The sequence below is a fragment of the Blennius ocellaris genome (assembly GCF_963422515.1).
Source record: "Blennius ocellaris genome assembly, chromosome: 4".
Lineage (NCBI taxonomy): Eukaryota > Metazoa > Chordata > Actinopteri > Blenniiformes > Blenniidae > Blennius > Blennius ocellaris.
In genome coordinates this window covers 9,365,221-9,387,958 of record NC_137653.1, presented here as the reverse complement: position 1 = coordinate 9,387,958, position 22,738 = coordinate 9,365,221, and the positions used below count along the sequence as shown (strand labels likewise).

The 22,738-nt window shown below is 39.6% G+C and overlaps 1 protein-coding gene across 1 annotated transcript in view; it reads left to right on the top strand.

The window, feature by feature from the left end:
• Positions 1-22,738, top strand: part of LOC308128800 (TOX high mobility group box family member 2-like) — a gene marked incomplete at both ends in the record, with an annotated part of 95,358 nt that overhangs the window by 67,573 nt on the left and 5,047 nt on the right. Inside the window, 2 exons of the mRNA XM_080494467.1 lie at positions 15,701-15,988; positions 17,654-17,884. Coding sequence (XP_080350593.1) covers positions 15,701-15,988; positions 17,654-17,884 — 519 coding nt within the window. The remainder of the gene's footprint in view (positions 1-15,700; positions 15,989-17,653; positions 17,885-22,738) is intronic.

Below are 22,738 nucleotides of genomic sequence, written 5' to 3'. Positions count from 1 at the left end.
TCCATCAGCATCATATCTGCCTCGACAGCATGCATCGGTCAATCTGTCAGGCCTTCAAACATGAATATGTGCTGATTACTCCCTCAGCTCCGCACACAACTGCTACTCCACAAATTAGCATCTCCAAACCATAATTGCATTCATGAGAAGTGCTGCGAATAGAGCAGGTTTCTATCACAACAAATGATGTAAAGCTTATGGATGGTACATATGTATAAGCTGCAAAAAAAGGATATAATCTTTTTTTTTTTTTTTAGCAGTACTTCTTAGAGTATATCAAACACATAGTCCCATAAGTGCAGCAGTGCTTTGACTCGGGAGCTGAACTTTGAGTGCACATTAGTGAAAGCTTTTGTACCCCGCCCTAATCAGCTGAGGGCTACGCTGAAAAGTGTTCTTTTTATGTGCCGTTTACGTTTGATAATGTCAGATCTTAATGCATCTCGTTGAAATATGGACCGACTATTGTCTTTTATTGATTGCAGCACTGAGATACCCCATGAATGTAAAGATATGTTTCACAATGTTGGCATACACATGATTGTTCTGTGTTGAAACTTCATATTGACTCAGATATGAAAAGCAGACCCAGAAATACTCCCGTGTGTCTTTCAAGTGATTTAATATAGCCCACAGTTTAAGATGGTACTTGTTTGTTTGTATTATCGCAAATGACAAAAGTCACCAGTGTTTTGTGTGTGTCAATAAAAGATAAGAGTGTGTTTTATACACGGCATACATTATATTCAGTACAGAAGCACATCAAGGTCAAGCATATTGTATAATGTTCATCATAAACTGGAGAGATAAAGATAAACAACAACCAGCGTACGGGCAAAATATGGCTTGATAAGGATCTGAAATATAAACATATTATGCATTATATATAATGTTGGAATATTCCCCCGAGGTATTGGATTCGTGTGTCATTTATCTTCATATTCATTTCACATTTTGGTCATGACCTTTACTGTGGAGACAGTGGTTGATTGGCGAGTCGTTCACTCTGCAGTCAGGATATTTGTTACTGTGACGTACAATAGGCCACACTCGCTGGTTTTAATAGATTGAGTACAGCAGGTCGTCTGATAAAAATGCATGAGATTTTTTAAATGTTGAGCTTGTGCACAATGAGCACATGTTTAAAACAAATATACTCCCAATTCTGGTGACTGGTTGGTTTTTTCAGTTTGGAAAACAGAGACAATGGTGATTACATGCAATGACACATGCTGTTAAATGTCATATTGTCGAAATTAAGTTTATATTTAGTAATGCGGCACACAAACACATATATTACAGCACTGCAAAGAACACCAGCGAGTGTAAAACTGGTAAGAACAAGGTGATCTTTTGCAAATTATACCTTGCTAGAAAAACCTCCAAATCTTGCTATTTTCTAACTGCCTCTCAAAGACACTCCTCCAACATACAGCAGATCTTTTCAGGGCTGCACTTCAACTTCACGGTGAAATAGCAGCATATAAAGCCAAGTCAGAGAATTTCTTTTTTTTTTTTTTTTAAATCAAATAGTCTGTCTGGCGAAACTACTAAACCGTAGCAGAGGTTCATTTGTGCTGAGAACGGAGTGTCTATTAAATTGGTGCCTCACCTTGACACAGTCTGTTGAGCAGAGTAATTAAGCAAACTCTGCAGTTCAAACATGAGATGCTATCATTATGAATACCTCACTTGACACGGATAGATAAATAATGAGGGTTAATTCTAATTTTAGGCTGTTTGGGGGGCTTTAAAAAGACAGCGTGTGTGACTGCTGCTGTTGCTGTTGACATTGTACTGTATGTGTGTGTTGGTCCGTCTGTGTTTCTCGGTCTCCACTATAAACAATATCTCTGCTGTTGAAATGGATCCACTACATCTGGAGGTCAGGCCTTATATTCAATCTTGAGCACATTGAAAAAAAAAATCCATTAGGGTTCATCTTTCCTGCATCAGCCATTCTATTGTGGTGCTGCAGTGAGATCTGTTTTCATCAGGCAGATTCAATACGTGAGCTGGGCAATGAAAAGAGTGCAATAGAGTTGGATGAAGAGAGGAGGGGGTGAGGAAGGAGAGAGAGAGAGAGAGAGAGAGAGAGAGAGAGAGAAGGAGAGAGAAGGAGAGAGGAGGGCATTGTGGGAAGAAGAAATTGTAAAGATGAAAAAAAGTAACTCCTATTCAAAATGAGCACATACCTCCAGTTTTCTGTACCTCCTGGATTTCATTATTAGATATTTTAGAGATAATTCAGTTGAGTGAAATAAGGTTATTCTGTCTCAACAAAAGGCTGAGAGCCTCTGGATTTTAAATGTGTGCCTACGTGATTCAAGCATGAGGACATTTGAAAGTGCTCCAATGCAGGTGCAACAATATAAACATAAAATAAATAGGACGATTATATAACAGAAAAAAAAAAAGGGATTTGGAGTAGAGCGGTGTTACAGCAGCAGTTGATCATAATCAGAGAGCTGTTAGACAGAACAGATAGGGTGTGTTCAGTTTGTTGTGTCAGTTTCAATTACGCAAGTAAATTGTGTTTAGATTTAAAGCTAATGTTAGATTTCACACTGGACTGCAGGTATCAGACTCGCTCAACCATGAAAACTACCACAGATAAATTAAGTGAAAAATAGAAGCTCAGACTGAGGGTTTATTATAAGTTTCTTTTTGAGAAAAGAAACTTCCATTAACCTTTTGAAGAACACTCATTGATGTATTTGTTGATTTTGTTGAAGGATATATCAAGGCTCTTCATAATAGTGAGTGCTGGGACATAGTTACATATTTCAGTCACAAATGATTTCCTGCACTTATTTCTTTGTCATTATTTATAAAATTCAATGATGAATGATTATTAAAAGTAATATATTGTGCAGTTTTTTTTTTGTTTTCCTAAAAATACTGCAAAATGAAACCAAAAGCGAATAGGATTTGGTTCACCGACTACGATTCCAATCTGAAAAGAGTAGTGAAAGTATTTCCTGAGGAGCCCGGACTGAAAAAAAAAAATGAAAGCATAAAACAAAATGTGATTTTCCACCGCTGGGACATTAATGTTTTCTGAAGTTTGTTCTAACAAAACAAGTAACAAGAGACAATGGACTCAGCAAATCATGCGAGTTTGTTGGGCAGGATCAAGCGTCTCTGGAAAAATTATGCCAAACTGACCTGACTTTTGCGAGAAATCTCAGCAGCAGTAGCAGCAGGTTAACATCCGCATTCTTGAATTGATGTGGTTGACCAATTGAGTGAGTGATTATATAAAAATTTTTTTTGCTTTTCTGACACAGCCGACATGCTACCTTATTTTCATTTTCTAGATGAGGGCACTGCCAAGCTGCGCTGCTTTTGCTTGACGATAGCCTCAACTCGTGGCCAGTTGTATGACATTTGTGCTGCTTTGTACATCAATAAAGTACTATTTGATTGAACTGGATGTTTACCCAGCTAATCCAATCATGAGGTATATAATTGTTAAATTTTCCATTATAGGTTAAGCACAATGTACAACCCACACTTTTTTTGTCCACCTGATTGGAAGAATAATATCAATTGAAAAAAAAGAAAGAATTTGGAAGTTTTCTTACTTCATAGGTTTTGATGTTAGCTTGGATTTCATACAGTAATATTGGCAATATGGTAATTTTGCTGCTGGTTTGTGATCATCTCAGTAAGATGATCAGTGGAATCATAAATGAACCATCGCAAACATGGAAAACAAAAGTCCTTAACTTTCAGTCTTGGTTTTAAGAAGTAGCTGTGGAATGACACTTTAAATGCAATTAAAATGTACTACTTTAGTAAAGAAGCCATATTCAATATCTATTCTTTTTAAAAAAGAGTTTTGCTGATGCTCATTGTGTTGTTGTGGTCTGAAGCCCCTCCTGGCCAAACCTGATATCTTTCACAGAGCTCTTTTCTCTGATGCTCTGATGCACTTGGCAGGGCCCTTCTCCCCCTCTGCCCCCCCCCCCCCCCCCCCCCCCCCCTCTCTGTTAATGCCCCCACTGTCGTAGCATCTACAAGTTCCAAAACACATTAGACATTTAATAGCCTTGCTCAGGTTGCATTGATCTTATCAATACAGCCCAGAAAGATACACATCTCTGCTCTGACTGGCGAATCATTTCTGGGCTCACAAGTGGAGTGGCCTCATTGTTGTCTGCCCCATCTTCATTTACACTAAAAACACACCCAAAGCCACACTATTAAATCATAGACTGGATGGATATATTTATATAAGCTTCAATCCTCTGCTATGACACCTACACCTGCACTCCATTTAAACTGAAAATCTCAGTTTTCAATTAAGATATACTTAAAAAAAAAAAAAGAAGAAGAAGAAAAAAAGCCCCTTCAATACACGTGACCTGAAACTCCGAATGGAATAAATTAACTTTGATTCACCTTTTTTTTTTTTCTCCCTCATGTTCCTCAATGGTGCATTCAATATTAGCCATCATCAAACTGTCTTGAGTGCAATGTTTTGAATATGTAACGAATGATGAATACATAATCAGTATGTGGATGTTATGCATAACAGCTATGTATTACCAAAAAAAAAAAAAAGGGGGGGGGGGGGGGGGCTATGAGCAGGAGCAGCCTCAGCACCATATAACACCCAGGTATTATCTCATTTGTCATTTTTCCAGGACACAAGGCTTGAATCCGCTCGAATGAGGGTCAGTTAATTTGTAATGAGGGTTGTGGCACCCTAAAGATCTTCCTGCTGCATTCATATTCAAATCCATCCTCTAATTTCTTTTGTTGCAACATTTGAATGTAAGAATTTCCTCACAAGCTCTTTATCTTCAGTTGCTGAGGTTAATTATTGAGTATTAATCCCACCCTGATTGTCATGTTAAGTTGAATTGAAGCCCCTGTTTTCTTTTTCCTTCTCTATTTTTCCTTGCAAGGTATTAAGTGCTGCTGGCAGGTGCTCGCTCGCTCTCCAAGCCTGTGTGAATGAAATATGAGCTGCAATGTCAACTGAACTTGTCACAGACAAGCTGGGATGAATTAATGATAAGAGAGCAGAGGTGTGTTTTAATGTGTTCCTCTCTGATGGAGGGCCTCGGCAAATGTATTATCGTATACTGTACACCTGCTGGTTTTTGTATAAACATGAAAACAGACAAAAAGAGCGGATTAGAGATACGCTGATGCATTTATAGAGACAATCTTTCAAAGTTTAAACAATGAATATTTCATCATGCAGCCTGTTACCCAATGACATTTCTGACATACTGTAATTAAATGTATTTTTTTCCACTATGAGCTTTAAAAGTGTCGTACCTTTAGCCTTTAAAGACTTTCTGCTCTTTGCAGCTTTGCCTTATTCTATACTTTTTATTCAGATGAAGAAAAACCTATTTCTCCTTTGAAAGACCTTCATTTTCAGCCATTTTTTAAAGGGATTAGAGCGTCTGCGAGAAATGATGGAATGTCTGTCGCTTTTCACCACAGTTCAACAAGCGCAGTGATAGAAAGGGACTTGTATTAGTTATTCCAGTGTTGATTCAGGCATAGATGATTTTGAATGATCAATGCCTGCAGCAGAACAAAAATCGCTTGCTTGTTTAATGGCCTCTTGAAATCGACAAGAAAAGGGGAGATCTGAGCTCTAAACTGCTTCCTCTCGCTTTCTTTCTTTTACTTTGTTGTGATTATTTATTTTCAAATTGTCCCTTAGGCTAATGTTCCATTTTGGCATTTCACACCTCCCTCTCCCATAAATGAACCATCACAGCCATAAATCACTGGACAAACAGAGACTTGCACAAACCCTGAAAGGTTCAAAGATTTATGTAACACATTCATGTTTTCCACTTCCTCATTTTAGTACTCCACTGGTAAAGCCTAGCTAATAAAAGGTCCTATTAATATTTCCTGTTGCTAAGCAACGGCAGGCAGCAAGTAATAGCATTCGGTGGAAAAATAGATGACCGATAAGGAAAAATTCAATTCTTTTCTCATCTCCTGGGAGAAAGTGCCTTATTTCTCTGGCAATGTGATATGAAACTGTAGTTGTATATTAAGAAATATTTTAAAAGAAATATGGGTTATTTTCCTATTGCACAGGTTTGCAGGGTATTTCTGTTGCAGGATGGAGCGGCAGCTCATCTTTTTTCCTCAACCCTGATAAAGTCAATTAACCTGCTGGATTAAGCTCATCAGGGGATAAGGTGTGACTTAATTTCTTTGCTTTAATCAAAAACTCCAAAGAGGTGGTGTTCAATAACACCGGCGCCGAACTTTAAAAAGACCAGTAACACGAGACAAATTACATTTCATTTAATCTGAGGGGTAATTTAAACTTGTTTTGTACAAACACGGGCCACCGTCTATAGAGCGCCATGCAACGCCTCTTCTAATAATGCAGCTTATCACTGCGATCACGGGTAATAGAAGAGGATCTCTCTACAGTGACAATTTTCAATTTAGATAATTCATCACATCATATTTGAAATACGACCAGGTAAAATGTGTGTTATCACACGCATGTTGTCGTCGGTGTATTCCTGCTCCATGCTGAAGATGTGATCAACAGCAGCGTTCAAGCAAAGAACAGCAGCTAAAGAAACAAACGCAGATTCAGCCACAGCAGATAGCCAGTGTTATGAAGCCGATACAAAGATAAGGGATTTCATATTACACTTAGCCACGCGCCCCTGCTGAGATTTATCATGCCATGAAATCGTGTCCATATTGCACTGTGCCCTATCTCAACCATCCATCAACTCATTCTGCTTTCACCACTAGGAATATTCAGCCCTGCCGGCAGTGGAGAGGCGTCTCTTGTCAGTCCCCCCCCCCCCCCCCCCCGCTGTGGCAAAAGCCACCAGTTCAGCTCAATCCTGCCACTCCATCCTCTTAATGTGCACAAAGGTTACTTGATTAAAACACTCGATGTGTTCATGTAGCACAGTTGATGGTATGCAGGATGAAGATAGGGAAGCTTTCATCCTTGATCCTTTCTATAACAGCAATGAAATGAGAACTTGTTCTTGTGTTTAACAGGAGAGGAATCAGGTGACAATGTTCAGAAGAAACAATAATTAAAATTTTTAGATTAACCAGGGTGGGAGGAAGTGGTTATTCTTCCTTTCTGGAGTTGATTTGTGGGTTTTCTCTTGGTTTAGTCCGAACACATGAATTTGAGATGAAATGGTGTCAGTAAATGGACTTTAAGGTGTGAATGCGATAACGGGACATGTCTGTCCACTTTGTGCTGCGATCTGTCCAGGGTGCACCTTGTTTTCACCTATAATCAGCTTGAGGCGACGCCAATGCGCACCACTTGAAGGCAGGTGAACCTGTATGATAGAAAATGGACGACTGACCGGTTTAACACCAATTAACAAACAAGGGGCTGTTTCGATTTTGGTCTTTTTTTAATACCAGAAGATATTTTATCACAGTGCTTTTTTTCCCTTATGGCCTTTCAAGACTGTCCTGTTAAATGTCTGATTTTCCAGAACATTACAGTGAAGCCAAACACTGGTGGACCGCAATAGGCAAGCTCCTCTTCATTATAGAACCTGCCTTATTGTGGTTTTCTTTGACATGAGCAAATCTAATTTTGACATCTTCAACGCCTCAAACGTGATCTCTGGAGTCCCCACAAGGGGTCCCGGACCCACGATTGGAAATCACTGACGAGTTGGCCTTACGATCTCATCTTGGTATTTACTGTCAAACTGTGGCAGAATCAACAGTTTGTTAACCTGTAAGGTCAAGGTGAAGAGAAAGCAAGCATTTACTAGTTTAATAATCTGCTGCTGGAATATATTCAGATCATTAAAAAAAAAAAAAAAAGATGACGGGATCCCCATTTCATAATGGGAATTTATCTGTTATAGTTAACTTTTACATGACCTCCACTTACATGTTGCATATTGTTATATGTGTTTTGTTTAATTTTAGATGCTCTATATTGATTTCTTTTTTCTATATGCTCATTGTTCTTTGGTTGTGTAAGCATGCACACGCACACACACACACACACACACACACACACACACACACACACACACACACACACACACACACACACACACACACACACACACACACACACACACACACACACACACACACACTGTTTGACACGGCAGTCAGGAGTCTCATTAGTGGGAGCAGAGCTGCCTTGCCTTCCTCTGTCAAGAGTGTGTGTCCCTGCCGCTCTACACAACCGTCTTCTACATGTCATGTCAGGCGAGGCTCTGATTCTCTGACGCTGTGCTTTGTGAGGTGAGCTCAGAGACACGCCCGGGCTGAGAGGGAGCAAGAGAAGAGGAGAAAGGAACACCGAGAAGAAACGGGAGGGAGACGGAGAAAAAGATGGAATAAAATAAAAGAGTGAGGGACAAGAGAGAGAACTGAAGGAGGGGTGGAGAGAGAGGGAGAAAGAGAGAGAATAAAAGCAAAGGAGGTTCTAACATTACCAGTAATGAGGAACATGGAGGATGGTGCCGAGGGGGACATCATGACATTACTATCTGCAAATCAACCACTGCCTTGTTGCTGCTGCAGATTCCCTCTGAGAGACATCCAGGGTGGTACAGTACTTTTCAAGACCAGCAGTCAATCACTGCCAGAAACATCAGTCTCTTTGTGCAAACGCTTCCAGCTGTGGCGTGTTACCTCTCTCTAACCATACATTCATCATTATTATGATTATCATTAATAATATTGTGAAGATTATCATTGTTTATGAGCTGGGTTAAGTCTTGCCCTTGAGTGTTGGGTCGATTGTTGAAACTAGAGTATCTGCTGTCATTGCGACGGTGCAAGTTGCAATGACAAGCTGCAAAACCATTATATACAACCTGTCACACAGGCTATCTTAAAAAAATAAATTAAAAAAAACTTTCTTTCATTCATTTTATGTGAGTTTGTCTGTGTCTGTTTTCAATTTTCTGGCACAGCTAAACAGTCATGCCTGCATTTAATGAAACTATCAACTGTGCTGGTATGGATTGCTTTTGGCATTGAGAGATAGAGTGGCAAAGTTCATTTCAACAGTGTGGCTACTCAAGGAATTCTTGGACTCAATCGCCGGGTTTTCGCTTCAAAAGTTTGTGCTCAAACTCGTAATTATTTCCTCGTACTGTTAGTTTGTGAGGTATTGCTGTTTTCCTGCCAGTTTAATTATACGATTACAGTCCAGCGCGGGAGGTGTAAGAGCAAGCATTTTATACTACTTCTTTAAGACTAGCATGTAATTGGAACGATCCAAAGTGACCTTATGGTGTCTTGTTTTGGCAACATGGAGTGAGTGCCAAGCTAATAAATAAAATGAGGCTTTAATAGTGTGTTTCTAAATACAGTTGGCTGGTTGTACACCTGGAACATTGCATCGCACTAGATTTAAATCAAAGTCACCTTGCCTCATTTTATAATATATGATAAAGTTGTGTTGAAACCTACTAAATCAAATCCAATTAGGCTACAACAAAATCTTAAAACACTTGTGTTTCTACGTCTTATAAAGCGCTGGCATCCGCTGCCCATCATATCTCCTTACTTAGCATCTGTCTGATGTCACAAGACAGCAAGAGACGGCGTTTGCCTTTGCTTTCATACTTAAGTAGCGTATGATTCATGAATCCACTCTCTTATTAATTTTCCTCAGCTTGTGTAAATGACCCTCCTGGGTATATAAGCTTGATAAACCAAAGACATGGATGGGGAGAGAGAGAGAGAGAGAGAGAGGGGGGAGAGAGAGATAGAGAGAGGCTGGGAGGCTCTTTGAGGAACAGAGTTGTTAGTGCTTTGCCCTCAGGGTGAATGAGAAGTAGCTTTGAGGGCTGTAAGACCGAGGGTCGGCTCCCCACCTCAAGGCGTGTTTACCACCTTGTTGCACGGCGGCTGTGCTTTTGAAGGATCAGTCTTGAACGCGCCTCTAATTAAAGCTGTCATGGCTGGGTGCCTGCAGGGATAATGTTCTATTATTATAGTCATTTGTTTCAATTAAACGCTGGCTGATTTTACAATAGCGGCCGTGAACCTGTGTGAGTGAGCCATCACTCCAAACAAGATGGCTCCAGTCAAGCAGGGAGTGAGGAGGGGAAAAAGTCTCAGGACTTGCGGAGGCATTGCCGGCGCTGTGTTCAAACAGGCCGAGGCAGGACGGATGGATGGGGGGGGGTGTCTGATGGCGCTGATTAAAAAAGATCAGCAGGAGATGTTTCTTCAAAATTTAAATCAGACAGATGTTATTCAGCATCGCGAGAAGAGAAACACTGCCGTGAACAATTAAATCTCACTTCTTATTCACACAGTGGAAATGAATTGACTCCAGCTCTATTGAAAGTACATAATTAAAAACTGACAGACAAAGAAAATGTATTCTGGATGGCGCGAACACATGAAACATGACCACAACTTTTATTGATTGTGTAGCATCCAGAGAGAGAGCTTTATTATGATGCCAGCACCATAAAAGCTGCATAGCAATCAGCCCGCTGATTTAAATAATGAAACAGATGCCACTCTGGTATAATCATCGTGAGGACGGAGCAAGGTTAGCTGTTTTTACTCTCCTCTGGTGTGAATCTCCTCTTTCTCCTTGTAGCTGTGTGTAGAGCTCTCTTCTCCCTTCCTCTCATCTCTGTGCTGGTGGTCAAATCCCCTTAGCTAAATCAAATGGTGCAGGCAATTGGAGCGGCCGTGAAACCATTTCAAAGGTAAGGTCAGCAGGAGCAGGGGAACAATGCCTTTGTGATATTCCATCTCGCACACAATGTGCTACACATAATTGGAAAGCCTTTGTTATTTGACTCCCATTTGACTATGATGTACAAGATGTGAATACAAACACGACAGGCGTAACGATGGCAGAGGAACATGCTCACACTGAGTTTCCTGGCTTTACATCACAGTTTAGGTCTGCCTCCCTGCTCATCACCAAAAAAAAAAAAAAAAAAAAGCAATATCTGACTGTCCCCTCGCTAACTTCAACCATGAATTTTAGTTCTCAGGTCATGTGGTGTGCGTATTCTTTTTTTCGAGCATACCTACTTTTTCTTTACGCGCTCCAGTTTCCCTGCTATTTTTCCTCTAGGAGGGACCCCTGGGGCTTAATAACAAACAAGTAAATTTATAGACATTAAGCACAAGCTACGACAATGCCCAAGAGAACACTGAATCCTATTGTACAAATCATCTGAGTACATCAATGAGCCATGAAATAGCAGAATGATGGTGAACAAAGTTGAATGTATTAGTTTTTTTTGCATCCATTTATCCAATACATACTACCGAGTCCACCCAGGGTGTGGAGCAACCAATAACAAGACGATGGCCAGTACCATAATACCTGGCAATAATGTAATAATTTTTGCCATATAATAAAGCTATTAATGTATTAACTTGTTATTGGTGTAATAGATATTTAAGCCAATGATTTAGCAATAATGTAAGAAGTGCTTACAATTTTGGCCAGCTATCAGATCGCTGAAGTAGCATTCAAAAGCCTTTGAAACCAGCATCCTGTGATCTAATATATAAATAGAACTGCATTCCTTGGAAATACATGTTTTGTAGTTTCCGTACAGTTTGCTTATGAGAAATACAAAGTTGATAATGAAGTCATCATCACGGACAGACAGTGTGCAAGTCTCTCGATGATGATTGTCCTTGGCAAGTTAAGATGTTATTTTATTTAAAAAGGCCAAAATGTTTACATTATTGGCTATTATTACAATACTAGTCCCTACAGGATGCAATTTTCCAAGAAACCCGGGTGGAGGTGGCTCAAACAGAAGGACAACAGGTTTTATTTTTAGAAAAAAAATGTCAAATCAAAAATATAGTGTAAAACATTTAGTGATTAAAAAAAATATAGCGATGAAGCTGTTGCGTATCAGTTGTACGGCTATAAATGAAGATTGAACAAACGTTACAGTAAAATACTTAAACTGTACATTACAGATTGTGTCTGAGATCTGCAAAAGTAGTTAATCATATCTTTTGATGTGGAAAGAAAACATCAAAAAGTGCGCCTGCCCTGCTGGACCTATAATAATTTTATGCATTTTGTCCGGTCTGCTGGTTAAGTAGCTTTAATCACTACGAGGGCGTGGACAGATTTGATCCCCTGTGATGAGAATCTTTCAGCTGAAAGGGGTCACATGCAGATCGCAGGTGGGTATGCCTCGTTCCCGTCCCAACCCATCAACCCCCTCCTTTCTGGCAAAACCCATCGCATCTTAAATTAAAGGAATGGAATCCGTTTTCCAGGTCTGCACATTCATGTCCGGGACCCGTGAGAAGTCAGCATGCGGTAGCTACATGCTAAAGGCAGAGAGCAGTGACCAGCTAAGCCCCCATTATTCACTGTGCACTCCCACCTCTTTTGGACAGCCATTTGGATGACACCATTAGGAATTAGCATACAGTACCTATGGCAACCGGCAACCTTTGTCAGATTCTTTCATAATATTTGTACAGCCGTCTGCCACTGGGTGTTGTTTTTGTTGGAGTTTTTTTAGCTCAAGCTTGATGGCACTATATGATAACTCCTTGGTATTTTCTGGCTCACGCAGGTGAACTAAAAGCACTCTGAAACAAGAAGGAGGACATAGGAATGCCTGCGAGAGGGAAATTATCACAGCAGGTGTTTTAAGTAATGAGCACTACTTGTGTTTGACAATAAAAATCTTGTGTTAGAACCTGCTAAAAGATAAAGTAAGAAAATAATTATACAGAAAACCATATGGTGTCAGCTTTACACATGAATTGAAGGCTGTTTGTTTTTTTCAATTCTGGGATAATTTGCTACAAATGAATATGCAGGCTGAGTAAAATCTGAATCGAAACACTGAGATATGATTGGGAAAATAAGTAGTTACTGATAAAAAAAGAACAAAACAAGAGCTCCTTATTTAAACATTGCTTGATGATGGGTGCAAATTAGAGGATTTCATTGAGTTCATTTTATAATTTTATTTATTATTCATTATCTTTACATTACACCATTTCTGATCTGAAAAAGTGTGTTTAATTTTTAATTTTTTATTTTACAGTACACTTACATATATATGGAAAAAACACATGCATGCATATACAATTATACATCTGTAAGCATCACATATAAAAGTGGAACCATGTTTTTTTTTTTTTGGTCACTACTATAGGAAATACCACAAATAATATGAAGAGTTACAGACGCAACAAACCAATTATTAAATATTTTTGCCTCATCGTGTGAGAACATACTACCATGAGCTTCATCGACGAGGATGACACATGAAGATGTATTTGTGTCTGTAAATCTCAAGCGACCCTGTGGTTTTTTTGTTTTTTTTCTTGACTCTGCTGTCCTGAATGTCGCGGTGTCTTCCGCCCTGGTGAACCCCTCTGCTGTGCTGTCTTCCTCTTGTTTATATTAAACATGGTGTGACTCAGATTAAAGGGTGACAATTTTGCCTGGAGGCTGTTGCTATGGAAATGCATCTGCTATAGCTATGATAGGCCATTCATGTTTGATTAATTGGTTTTTCAATGCTTCTCAGTTTGTGAGGACCCTTAAAGAGCAAGTCTATGGAAAATGGGAAATTAATGGATTTCTATTCCCTTCTCTCTCTCTCTCTCTCTCTCTCTCTCTCTCTCTCTCTCTCTCTCTCTCTCTCTCTCTCTCTCTCTCTCTCTCTCTCTCTCTCTCTCTCTCTCTCTCTCTCTCTCTCTCTCTCTCTCTCTCTCTCTCTCATCTAACTAGTTATTTTGCGGGAGCTATTTCCTCCTGTTTTAAGAAGTGTAGCAATGGTGTTTTGAATTATGATTGGAAGTTGGAGATTGCTGTGGATGGGGGAGGTTTCGAGCTTGGTTATTTGAAATGCAAAAGGAATGTCTTTGTTCACGGCTGGCTTTTGTGAGCAGCTGCTGAGGCAAACATAGAATCTAATGTCGTGTGAATATTATGAGCTTTCAAAGCAGGCCAGAGCCTCACACAACATTACTTTGTTGTGCATTTTTATTCTAGCAATCTACTGGGACCAATTATGATTAGAGAGCTGAGCCTTCATCTCTGAACCTCTACTTGTGTTTATCAAGACCTCATATGCTCGGGCCCTTTCAATTTGATCTTTTTAGCACTGCACTAATGTGTAATGTATTATTTAACTCATGAATGTTTAAAAGAGCTAACAAATGCTAGTTCATCATTTTCTGATCTGTAAATTGCCAAACATTCCCACTTATGCCTGCATTAAAAGCATCCTTTGGTTCGTGCTCGTGTTCTGTCTTGATGAATCTTGGAAGAACAGCGTTTGATGTAGTCATTATTGAAGATCTTTCAAGACGTTAGAAGTTTGTCAGAGTCTGACTTTGCGCTCACTAAAGGGCGTGCGCCATGTTCAGGTTCGCTCTCCAGCTGTGAGCACTATCTTTGTTTCTATCCGTGCATCGGAATGTTGCAAAAGGTGTTAACGTGGAAGCAAGTGATATTTTTCTCTTTCACAGAACACAGTGAACATAATGCATCCACGGGGGGTTGATAGGGTTGTTGATCAATATTATTTACTCAATGATTGCATGCCCAGATGCCGAGATTTATTGCTTCTTAAAAACTGAATTTCCAAATGTGGCGGTCTGTGTTCTTACTCAACAAACAACACCCCAGGACACTGTGCCCCACGGACCTTGAAGAGGCTTTACTTGTTGTACCTTCTAGTAATTGCCTGGAGAAGTCATCTGAAGTCAATTGGCATTATGGATTGTACTTTTAACTGTAATCGAGAGCTCCATTTATTACTGACATCATGTTGTACTTCAGTAATAATGGCCCTGTGTGATATATCGGGGAACATTAAAACAATGCAAAATTGCTTTTAAGCCTTTACAGTCTCCTGAATGGACCGTAGATGTGGAACTTATATGTCTTCGATGTATTGTATTTAAAGGGGTTAAAAAGGTGAACATAACCCTGAGAGCTTAATACTTTTAGACGTTAAAAGGAAAAATCTGTCATTAAATTGGAGCCATGTCTCTCTCTCGCCATTCTTTGAAGTACTATATAGGAATTCTCATTTTTGCTCTGGTCGCCATTATTTACTGACGCTCATAACTGATGGTTTAAATGTACTTCTGAGTGATTTTGCTGAACACAGCTGCTGGTTGTGGTTGTAAACAGAAAACCAAAGCACTGAAATTAAAGGTGCAAAATTGCAGAGTTAATCGTGGCTTCAGTGATCATCTTTGGCTCGTGTAAACCATGATAAAAACAAAAATTGTTTCCAAAGTCTGCCTCTGGTGTAATAAAGTAGTGACTTTGTTGCTTGTGAAGGAAGAGTGGAGCTCATCAAAAAAATACTAATTATTATAAAAAAAAAAAAAAGTTATTGTTCAAGTTGGCGTTACAAACCAGCACCCAAAAAGATAAAAAAAATAAATAAATAAATTGACTCCAAACAAACAGGTTTAAAAATAAGAAAAGTGCAATTCAGCCTTTCTTAGCTCAAGCATCAGGTCCAGACTGACCCTCTTCAAGGTGCTTGTCAGTTTCTCGTGTCTCACAAAACACTTTCCCCTTATTTCAACTTGACATGTTATTTTATGTCATTTATTTCATCCAACACACCGACATGCTCAAATTTCCAAATGTCATCTCCACTTTTGCATATTTGGCTAATTGGCTAATTTATTATTTTTGAGCTGAGGAGAAGATAGTAAAGCTGGTGTTCTTCTCTCACCCCAGATGCAGGAGATGGCTTTGCACCACCACCACCACCACCACCACCAACAGCAACACCATCACCATCACCAGCACCCTGACGGCGCTCATTATGACCCCGCCCGTAACCACCCCCTGATAAACAACTCACCTCCGATACTCCCCAACCCCATGAGTGCACTGTCCCAGCTAAACCCTCAGGTCAGCCGGAGCACACTGCCTCACGGCTCCCCCTCACCTCCCGGAAGTAAATCGGCCACACCCTCCCCTTCAAGCTCCAATCAGGAAGAGGAGACTGATCCTCATGCGAAGGTACTGACATGGCTTTCAAGCTTGTAGTTGTTGAGGCGGAGGCGAGGGCTTGCCACTGCTTCCCTCTGATGGTTCACAGTGCTCACTCCTGAGGTTTGGTTTAAGAGGAGATGGAGAGCAGTGCTATCTTAGTCCTTCCTGTCAGGCTTGGTTGAACTTTTTGACTTGGTTTTTGATGTGAATGCAGAATTTGAGCTTGATTCTTGCATTTATTGCTATAACCTTTTTAGATCAAATTAAACATTTTAGAGGAGTCTAAGATCCAATTGCCATTCCAACCTCCTGGTATCCTCTGAACAATGTGAACAGATTTCAAATTTTAACGTCAAAACTTTGGTTTTCTTCTGTATAATTTCCGTCATGTTAAATATATGCTTCCATGCGCTTTGAAAGTCAAATTAATTATGACATTAGTTGGTAAAGAGTTTGGTAATCAGTTGTCTTCGCGGATCAAATTGACCCATTAATTGACCCAGACTGCGATATTTCAAAAATTTCACCCATTCTTTAGAAATATTAGTATAAAATATAGGAAACAAGCTCGAAACAAGCTCACTAAAAATGTGAAAAAGATGAATGATGATTTTGCATTCAGTGTCTTCAAAAGAAACATCTGTTTGTGAGAATGGCGAATAGCACGCTATTTTTCCATGCTGCTTCTTTATTATTAAACAGCACATAAACATTATATATTTCCCCCCTGAGGTAATAAACCATCCCGAATGTGTGAAATGTGTGAAAAATGTGTTAATGAGATGACCATCAACAATACCAATTTGATATGTGACGAGTCCGAGCCAACTTTGTCACTGGTTTACAGAGTTAGCGGTTACATCCAGCCGCCACTCCCTCATTTAAATTACTACATCATTTAAATGAGAGTAGATGGATACTTGTTTACATTCATTTGGTTTATGTAAATCTGTAAAACCGCTTTCATAAATTGCCCACCAAACCAATGTCTCTGTGGATTCGCTTCATTTCTGTCACGGGAATGTGAATGAGTGTATAATTGAATGTGCCACTTCCACAGAATTTCAGATCCATCTGTGTATTTAACTGCTTGCTCACAGTGATACAGTGTAACAAGAAGCTTCAGTGTAAAAAAAAAATATATATATATATTAAAAAAACATATATATATATTTCCCTGCCTATACATCTCTGCCTCTCACTGTGTGTGTGAATAAAAATGATTACCATCAGTAAGTAATTCCATTTGCTCTCTCCAATTCATTCTGAGACCACATCAAAGCCAGAGCAGATACAGCAGGCGATTTAAAATTCCTTTCACCCCAAGCATGAAAAGTCAGAATTTATGACTTGCTGAACAACTGCAAAATAAAGATTTGAAAAGGTTTGATAAATTCAACCAACAGATGTTATTCTTGACAAAGTAAGGCATGAAAAAAAAAAAAAAAACAACCTAAAAAAAATGCTGTCAACCAGTGCTCATGTAAAACTGTGACTGTCAGTGAGACGTTGCTGCAAGATTCAAACAAAAATCTCACGTTATGGCTTCAATGAAATTCACATGCTTCACCTGGACCTGATGTTAAAAGCATTCATCAGAGATGAAATCATTCATCGTGGAGCCGTCTTTGGACCCAGTTTCCGTATCAATAAGGTGTTTTGTTTTTCTCTCTGCCACTGATGGTTTTCCAGATCACGGGCGAGAAGCGGCCGTCTTCAGAGATGATGAAGCCCAAGCCCAAGCCCCAAAAAAAGAAGAAGAAGAAGGATCCCAACGAGCCCACCAAGCCTGTGTCGGCCTACGCCTTGTTCTTCAGAGACACCCAGGCGGCCATTAAAGGACAGAATCCCAACGCCACATTTGGAGACGTTTCTAAATTAGTCGCCTCCATGTGGGACGGACTCGGAGAGGAGCAGAAACAGGTAAACAGAAAGGAATTGATTGATGTTGGCTCTTGTGAAATAGTATTATATATTATTCTCATTGCATTTGACTTACAACTTCACAATTTTTGGAAATTAATTTGTTAACACTTTGTCGCACACCTCGTTAACCCCTCTGACCTTGTCTGTGCATCTTTAAGTGGTGACTTCAAACCGGTCTACAGTACACCGGTATGAGATAAATAAACACAATAAACTAAATAAAGTCATTTTGAAAAATATCAAACTTTTCATTCTCATTTAAGTGCAATGAAACTATATTTCCTCTAAAAGTATTGAATTTCACTCAAAATCTTGATTTTAACACTGATTGAAATAACTGTGATTATCATTTTGGGGATAATCGTGCAGCTGAAAGTCATGTAGTCACACTAATGCATCACTCAGAATACGGAGGACAAAGGGACAAAACGTAACATATAAATATTAAACAGTTAAGAGATGAAGTCTGCAAATGTTTGATTTATATTTTTTTGGGTCGAAAGAAGGCTGCAAACACACAAAGCAGCTATTAATATAACAATGACAGGATGATGTGAATTTTACAAATCGAGAAGCCGTTGAAATACAAATATTTATTAGGATTTTTCCTTTTGGTCACTTTGTGAATATAATTCTAATATTTGCACCACTTTTGGTCCCAGTTTTACAGAAAAGAGAAATAACAGAATGCTGTTTTATTACAAAGGTGACTGATCATCTGCAGTAGTCACACAATAACAAATGTGTTTGTTGTGTGGTGAAATTGACTGAAAATATTACTCATTCGGCAGATTTGTGTTGTCAAATTGAACACCTGTCCATCACTTTGCATGACAGAGAAGCTCGTTGCATTCGTATTTATCGTAGCGAGCCACGCACTGTCCTAACTTCTATTCCATGCCAGTGAGTTCCAGTTCACACACAACATTATCCTGTCTCATATAGTGACATTTGTATATAAAAGCAAGTCAACGGCACCTGGATATGTGCAGAGTCGATTTAGCTTCATTAGAACTTGACCTGTGCATATGAGAGTCCATTAATATTTACTGCAGTTTGGAGCATGTATGTCCAGCACGTTTTCTATTTCATTCATTTTAGCATTCCAGGCCACCACACAAAGTCAAAGGGGTTTCTGTGTGTTTGCGGGTAACAAATGATGGTGTGAAATGAATGGAAAACGAGACAGTCTGATGATCATGCGCAGACTCATATTTTTAGAATATCCAGCCAGGGCACAGCCTATTGGGTGTCAAATAAAAGCACCTGTCTCCATGACAAAGTGCAGCCCATTCTCCTCAGACCCAGCCACCATCTCCTGCACCCCATCTAAGCATGTGTGTGTGTGTGTGTGTGTGTGTGTGTGTGTGTGTGTGTGTGTGTGTGTGTGTGTGTGTGTGTGTGTGTGTGTGTGTGTGTGTGTGTGTGTGTGTGTGTATGTGTGTTTTTCTCCCACCAAACCTACTTTATACACCGGACTTTGGAGGCCGTCTGTCCCTTTTATTTGCAGTTAATTTTTGCCGCCTTCACCAGGGCTCTTCACCATGAATCTTCATTTCGCCGCTGACACCCTTGAATGTGAATTCCTCATTTCCTGTCCTTTTATTTATATCTGTTGCCTGGTGATTTGATCATGCTGGGAATACAAGATTAGCAATTGCCTTGTCCTTGGTTTTGCCTCAAGGACATCTGCTCCTGAAATGTTATTGTTTGTGCTTCTTAACCCTTTGTGTCCTGGTTTCTTTTTCACCTTAGATTTTGTGCTGCAGGAGCTGCTCTCTCTCTCTCTCTCGCTCACTCTCCCTTTTACCCTAAATGCATTTGTCCTTCACAGCTCTACCTGGAAACGGAGACGATGCCCACAAAATGGCACGTCCACCGTTAAAAATCCTTCCATTAAGTGTACCATTCCACAGCTAATTTTCTGATTTGTTTGTGCATTCACGTGTTTAATCAAACATGTCACCTCACAAGACATAATTAACTTGAGGTAATGATGTCATTATGGGATAAAATGCGGTACCCTGTCTCGGCAATAACACTGTGATTGCTCTTAATTATTCCCACTGACTAGCACTATCATTTATTCCACTACAACAAATGGATAAACCTGATGACTGTGTATTCACAGAGTATAAGCAATACGAGCAAGTATTCATTAATACTCATTAATGTCAATAATGACAACTTTTTGCAAAGGCGTACCTCAAGAAAGCACATTACTTTACCCACATCTGCTGATGTTGCTGGAGTGAAAGATGTTTACATGGAGCTTTCCATGGCCTATAGTCATACATTCAACACTTTAGTAGATAGATTTGATTTCTATCATAGTCTTAAGTACATATGCTGCTATTCCTTCTCCTCCAACATTGGCTGTCACGTCATCTCTATAGGACCGATGAGGTGTGTTCTATAATGTCACAGTCAGACCCTCTGGAGCCATGCAGGAGCACCAGAATGTAAACACAACCCTTCCCCTACACACAGCTTTGTTTTAACTAGATCCTGGGCCCTGTTTCCAATTACCTACAGCACTCCTCAAACACACCATGCTGCAGAATTCACATAAATACATCGAAGGCAGCATTTTTTTTTTTTTTACTGCTGTAGTTTATTGAAGGAACGATCACAAGTTTCACTGTCGTGATTTCTGCTCCTTTTGTGATTCTTTTTGTCGAGTTTCAGCGTTCATATCCCCCCTTTGCTTGTGTTGTATTCTCCAGTGCCGCCCTTGAGTTTGGCAGAACAAAGTAGCTCTTTTTTTCCTCTAAATTCATGTTTATGTTCATATTTTCTTTTTTTTCTATGAAGATGTTTTTGCTGCTTGCACGCTATACAGCATTTTTTTTTTTTAATTCCCAAAGGCATTTGCTTTATAGCACAAGATCAATGCATTATTTGGGCTGTGTTATTCCTCAAGGTGACTACATGTTAAAGCTGCCCCAGAAACACAAAAGAACATTTTTCTTGTTTTTGTTATTTAAGATTAAGATCAATTTTCAGTTTTTTTATACAGCAGAGGGAAGGAACAGTAATAATTGATTTGAGGGGGGGTTCGCTTTATATAATTGAGTCTGTGTTTCAGTTGGGTGCTGGTAAAAGGTCGAAGATAGAAGGAAAAGAGCTCTGTCACTTTATTTAAAGAGCAAGTTTTGATATTAAAGTTGGGTAAGGTTCACTTTTCTTGTTATCTATTCCACTAGTGCCGTTTGTTTTGTGCCTGTTATTCACATTAACTTGTCTGTTTGGCGGCAACACTCCTCTCCACCTCTCACTTATCTTCTCCCTCTTCCCCGATATTTCATCTCCTCCTCCTTCTTCTCCTCCTCCTCCTCCTCCTCCTCCTCCTCCTCCTCCTCCTCCTCCTCCTCTCTGTCTTCGGTCGTAGGGTAATCACTCCCTTCAGTGTCAGCGGGGTGCAGAGTTATTGTCTCCTGTAATTAACTGGTTATCAAACAAGAACATTTCATTAAGGTACAATTAGGGGCTAATTCAAGCAGGACACCTCTGTGTCAGGATTACGAAGGAGGCATATGCTCTCCCCTCGCAGCTTTGTTATTTTTAATTCATACTGACCTGCAGCCTTTGACGGCTTCAATTGCTAATGAATCCACTCACTTTGGAATAATTAGACATCCTTAGGCATGGTAATTTATTTAAAAGTATCCGTCGTTGCACGAATCATTAGCTGCGTTAAATTAATTTGAAATTAAAGCTACTGGGAGTAGTTTGGGTTACAGAAGAAGCAGCTATGAGTCTATCAGCATGTGAGAGGTGACGGATACGTCACATGTTGTGTTTGGTTTTTTTTTTTTAATGCTTTGTTTGATTCATTCATTTATTTCACAGGAACTGTTCTTCATTTTCTAACAAATGTTTTCAGTTTCTATTATAACAATGCGGGTGCATTCCCTGTGGATATTGGCATGACGCTAACCCACAATTCATCCAGTCCTACTCCAAAATATCTGAATGTATATCAGAGAAGGCAAATAATAATAATAATATTGTAAATAGGGATGAGTGAGGGGACAAACATCAGCTGTTTGAGCAAGAGATTGTATCCGCCTTCATCCCAGTTTGTTTGCTGTTCTATGTGCATGTCTGTTTGTTTATTGACTCTGTGTGTTCGCGGCTGCCAGCCTATGTGCATTTGGCAACACATGAATGCCTAATGGTTATTCTACCATACCTCTTTGAAAGAAATGACCCTGTCCATGGAGCCACAGTCAGTCTCTCAGTCAGGATCAGTAATTACCCATTGCATTTACTCGCTCACAAACACACACTCTCCTTCATATTAAAATGCTCCAGAGACGAGCACAGATCTGAGTCTTCCTCCTCCATTTAAGGGTGGACTCTTTGCAACTTGCTTCCCTTGCATCAAAAAAGGCAATGGCTGCTATAAAGAGCCTGTGAGTGACATGTGATGACATTAACTCGAATTCCCCGTCTTAACGCATCATTTGAGGTTCATCCAGCAGGCTTGAGATTGCCTCTTTGCTAATGCTGTTTTGGATTCTTTTATTTTTTCCTTCCTCGTCTCAATGATTTGCTGGGACATCATCTCTGATTAAGAGATGAGCAACTGCCTTTAATAGAGGAAGAGACTGAAAAGCAGTACACAAAATGACAAACAGTCTCTCACTCCTCATTTAACGCCATAAAATGTTCCAGCTATTTTCTTGTTATTGTGCACAGGGGGGTTTTCTTTCTTCTTTTTTTTTTCTTGGCATGTCATTTTGGGTTGTCCAAAAGAAATGAAACAATTCAAATATGCAGCCAGAATCATGCAGATGGTCAAATCTCCTTGACCTGATGACTGTTCAGTGAATTCATTTGTTATGT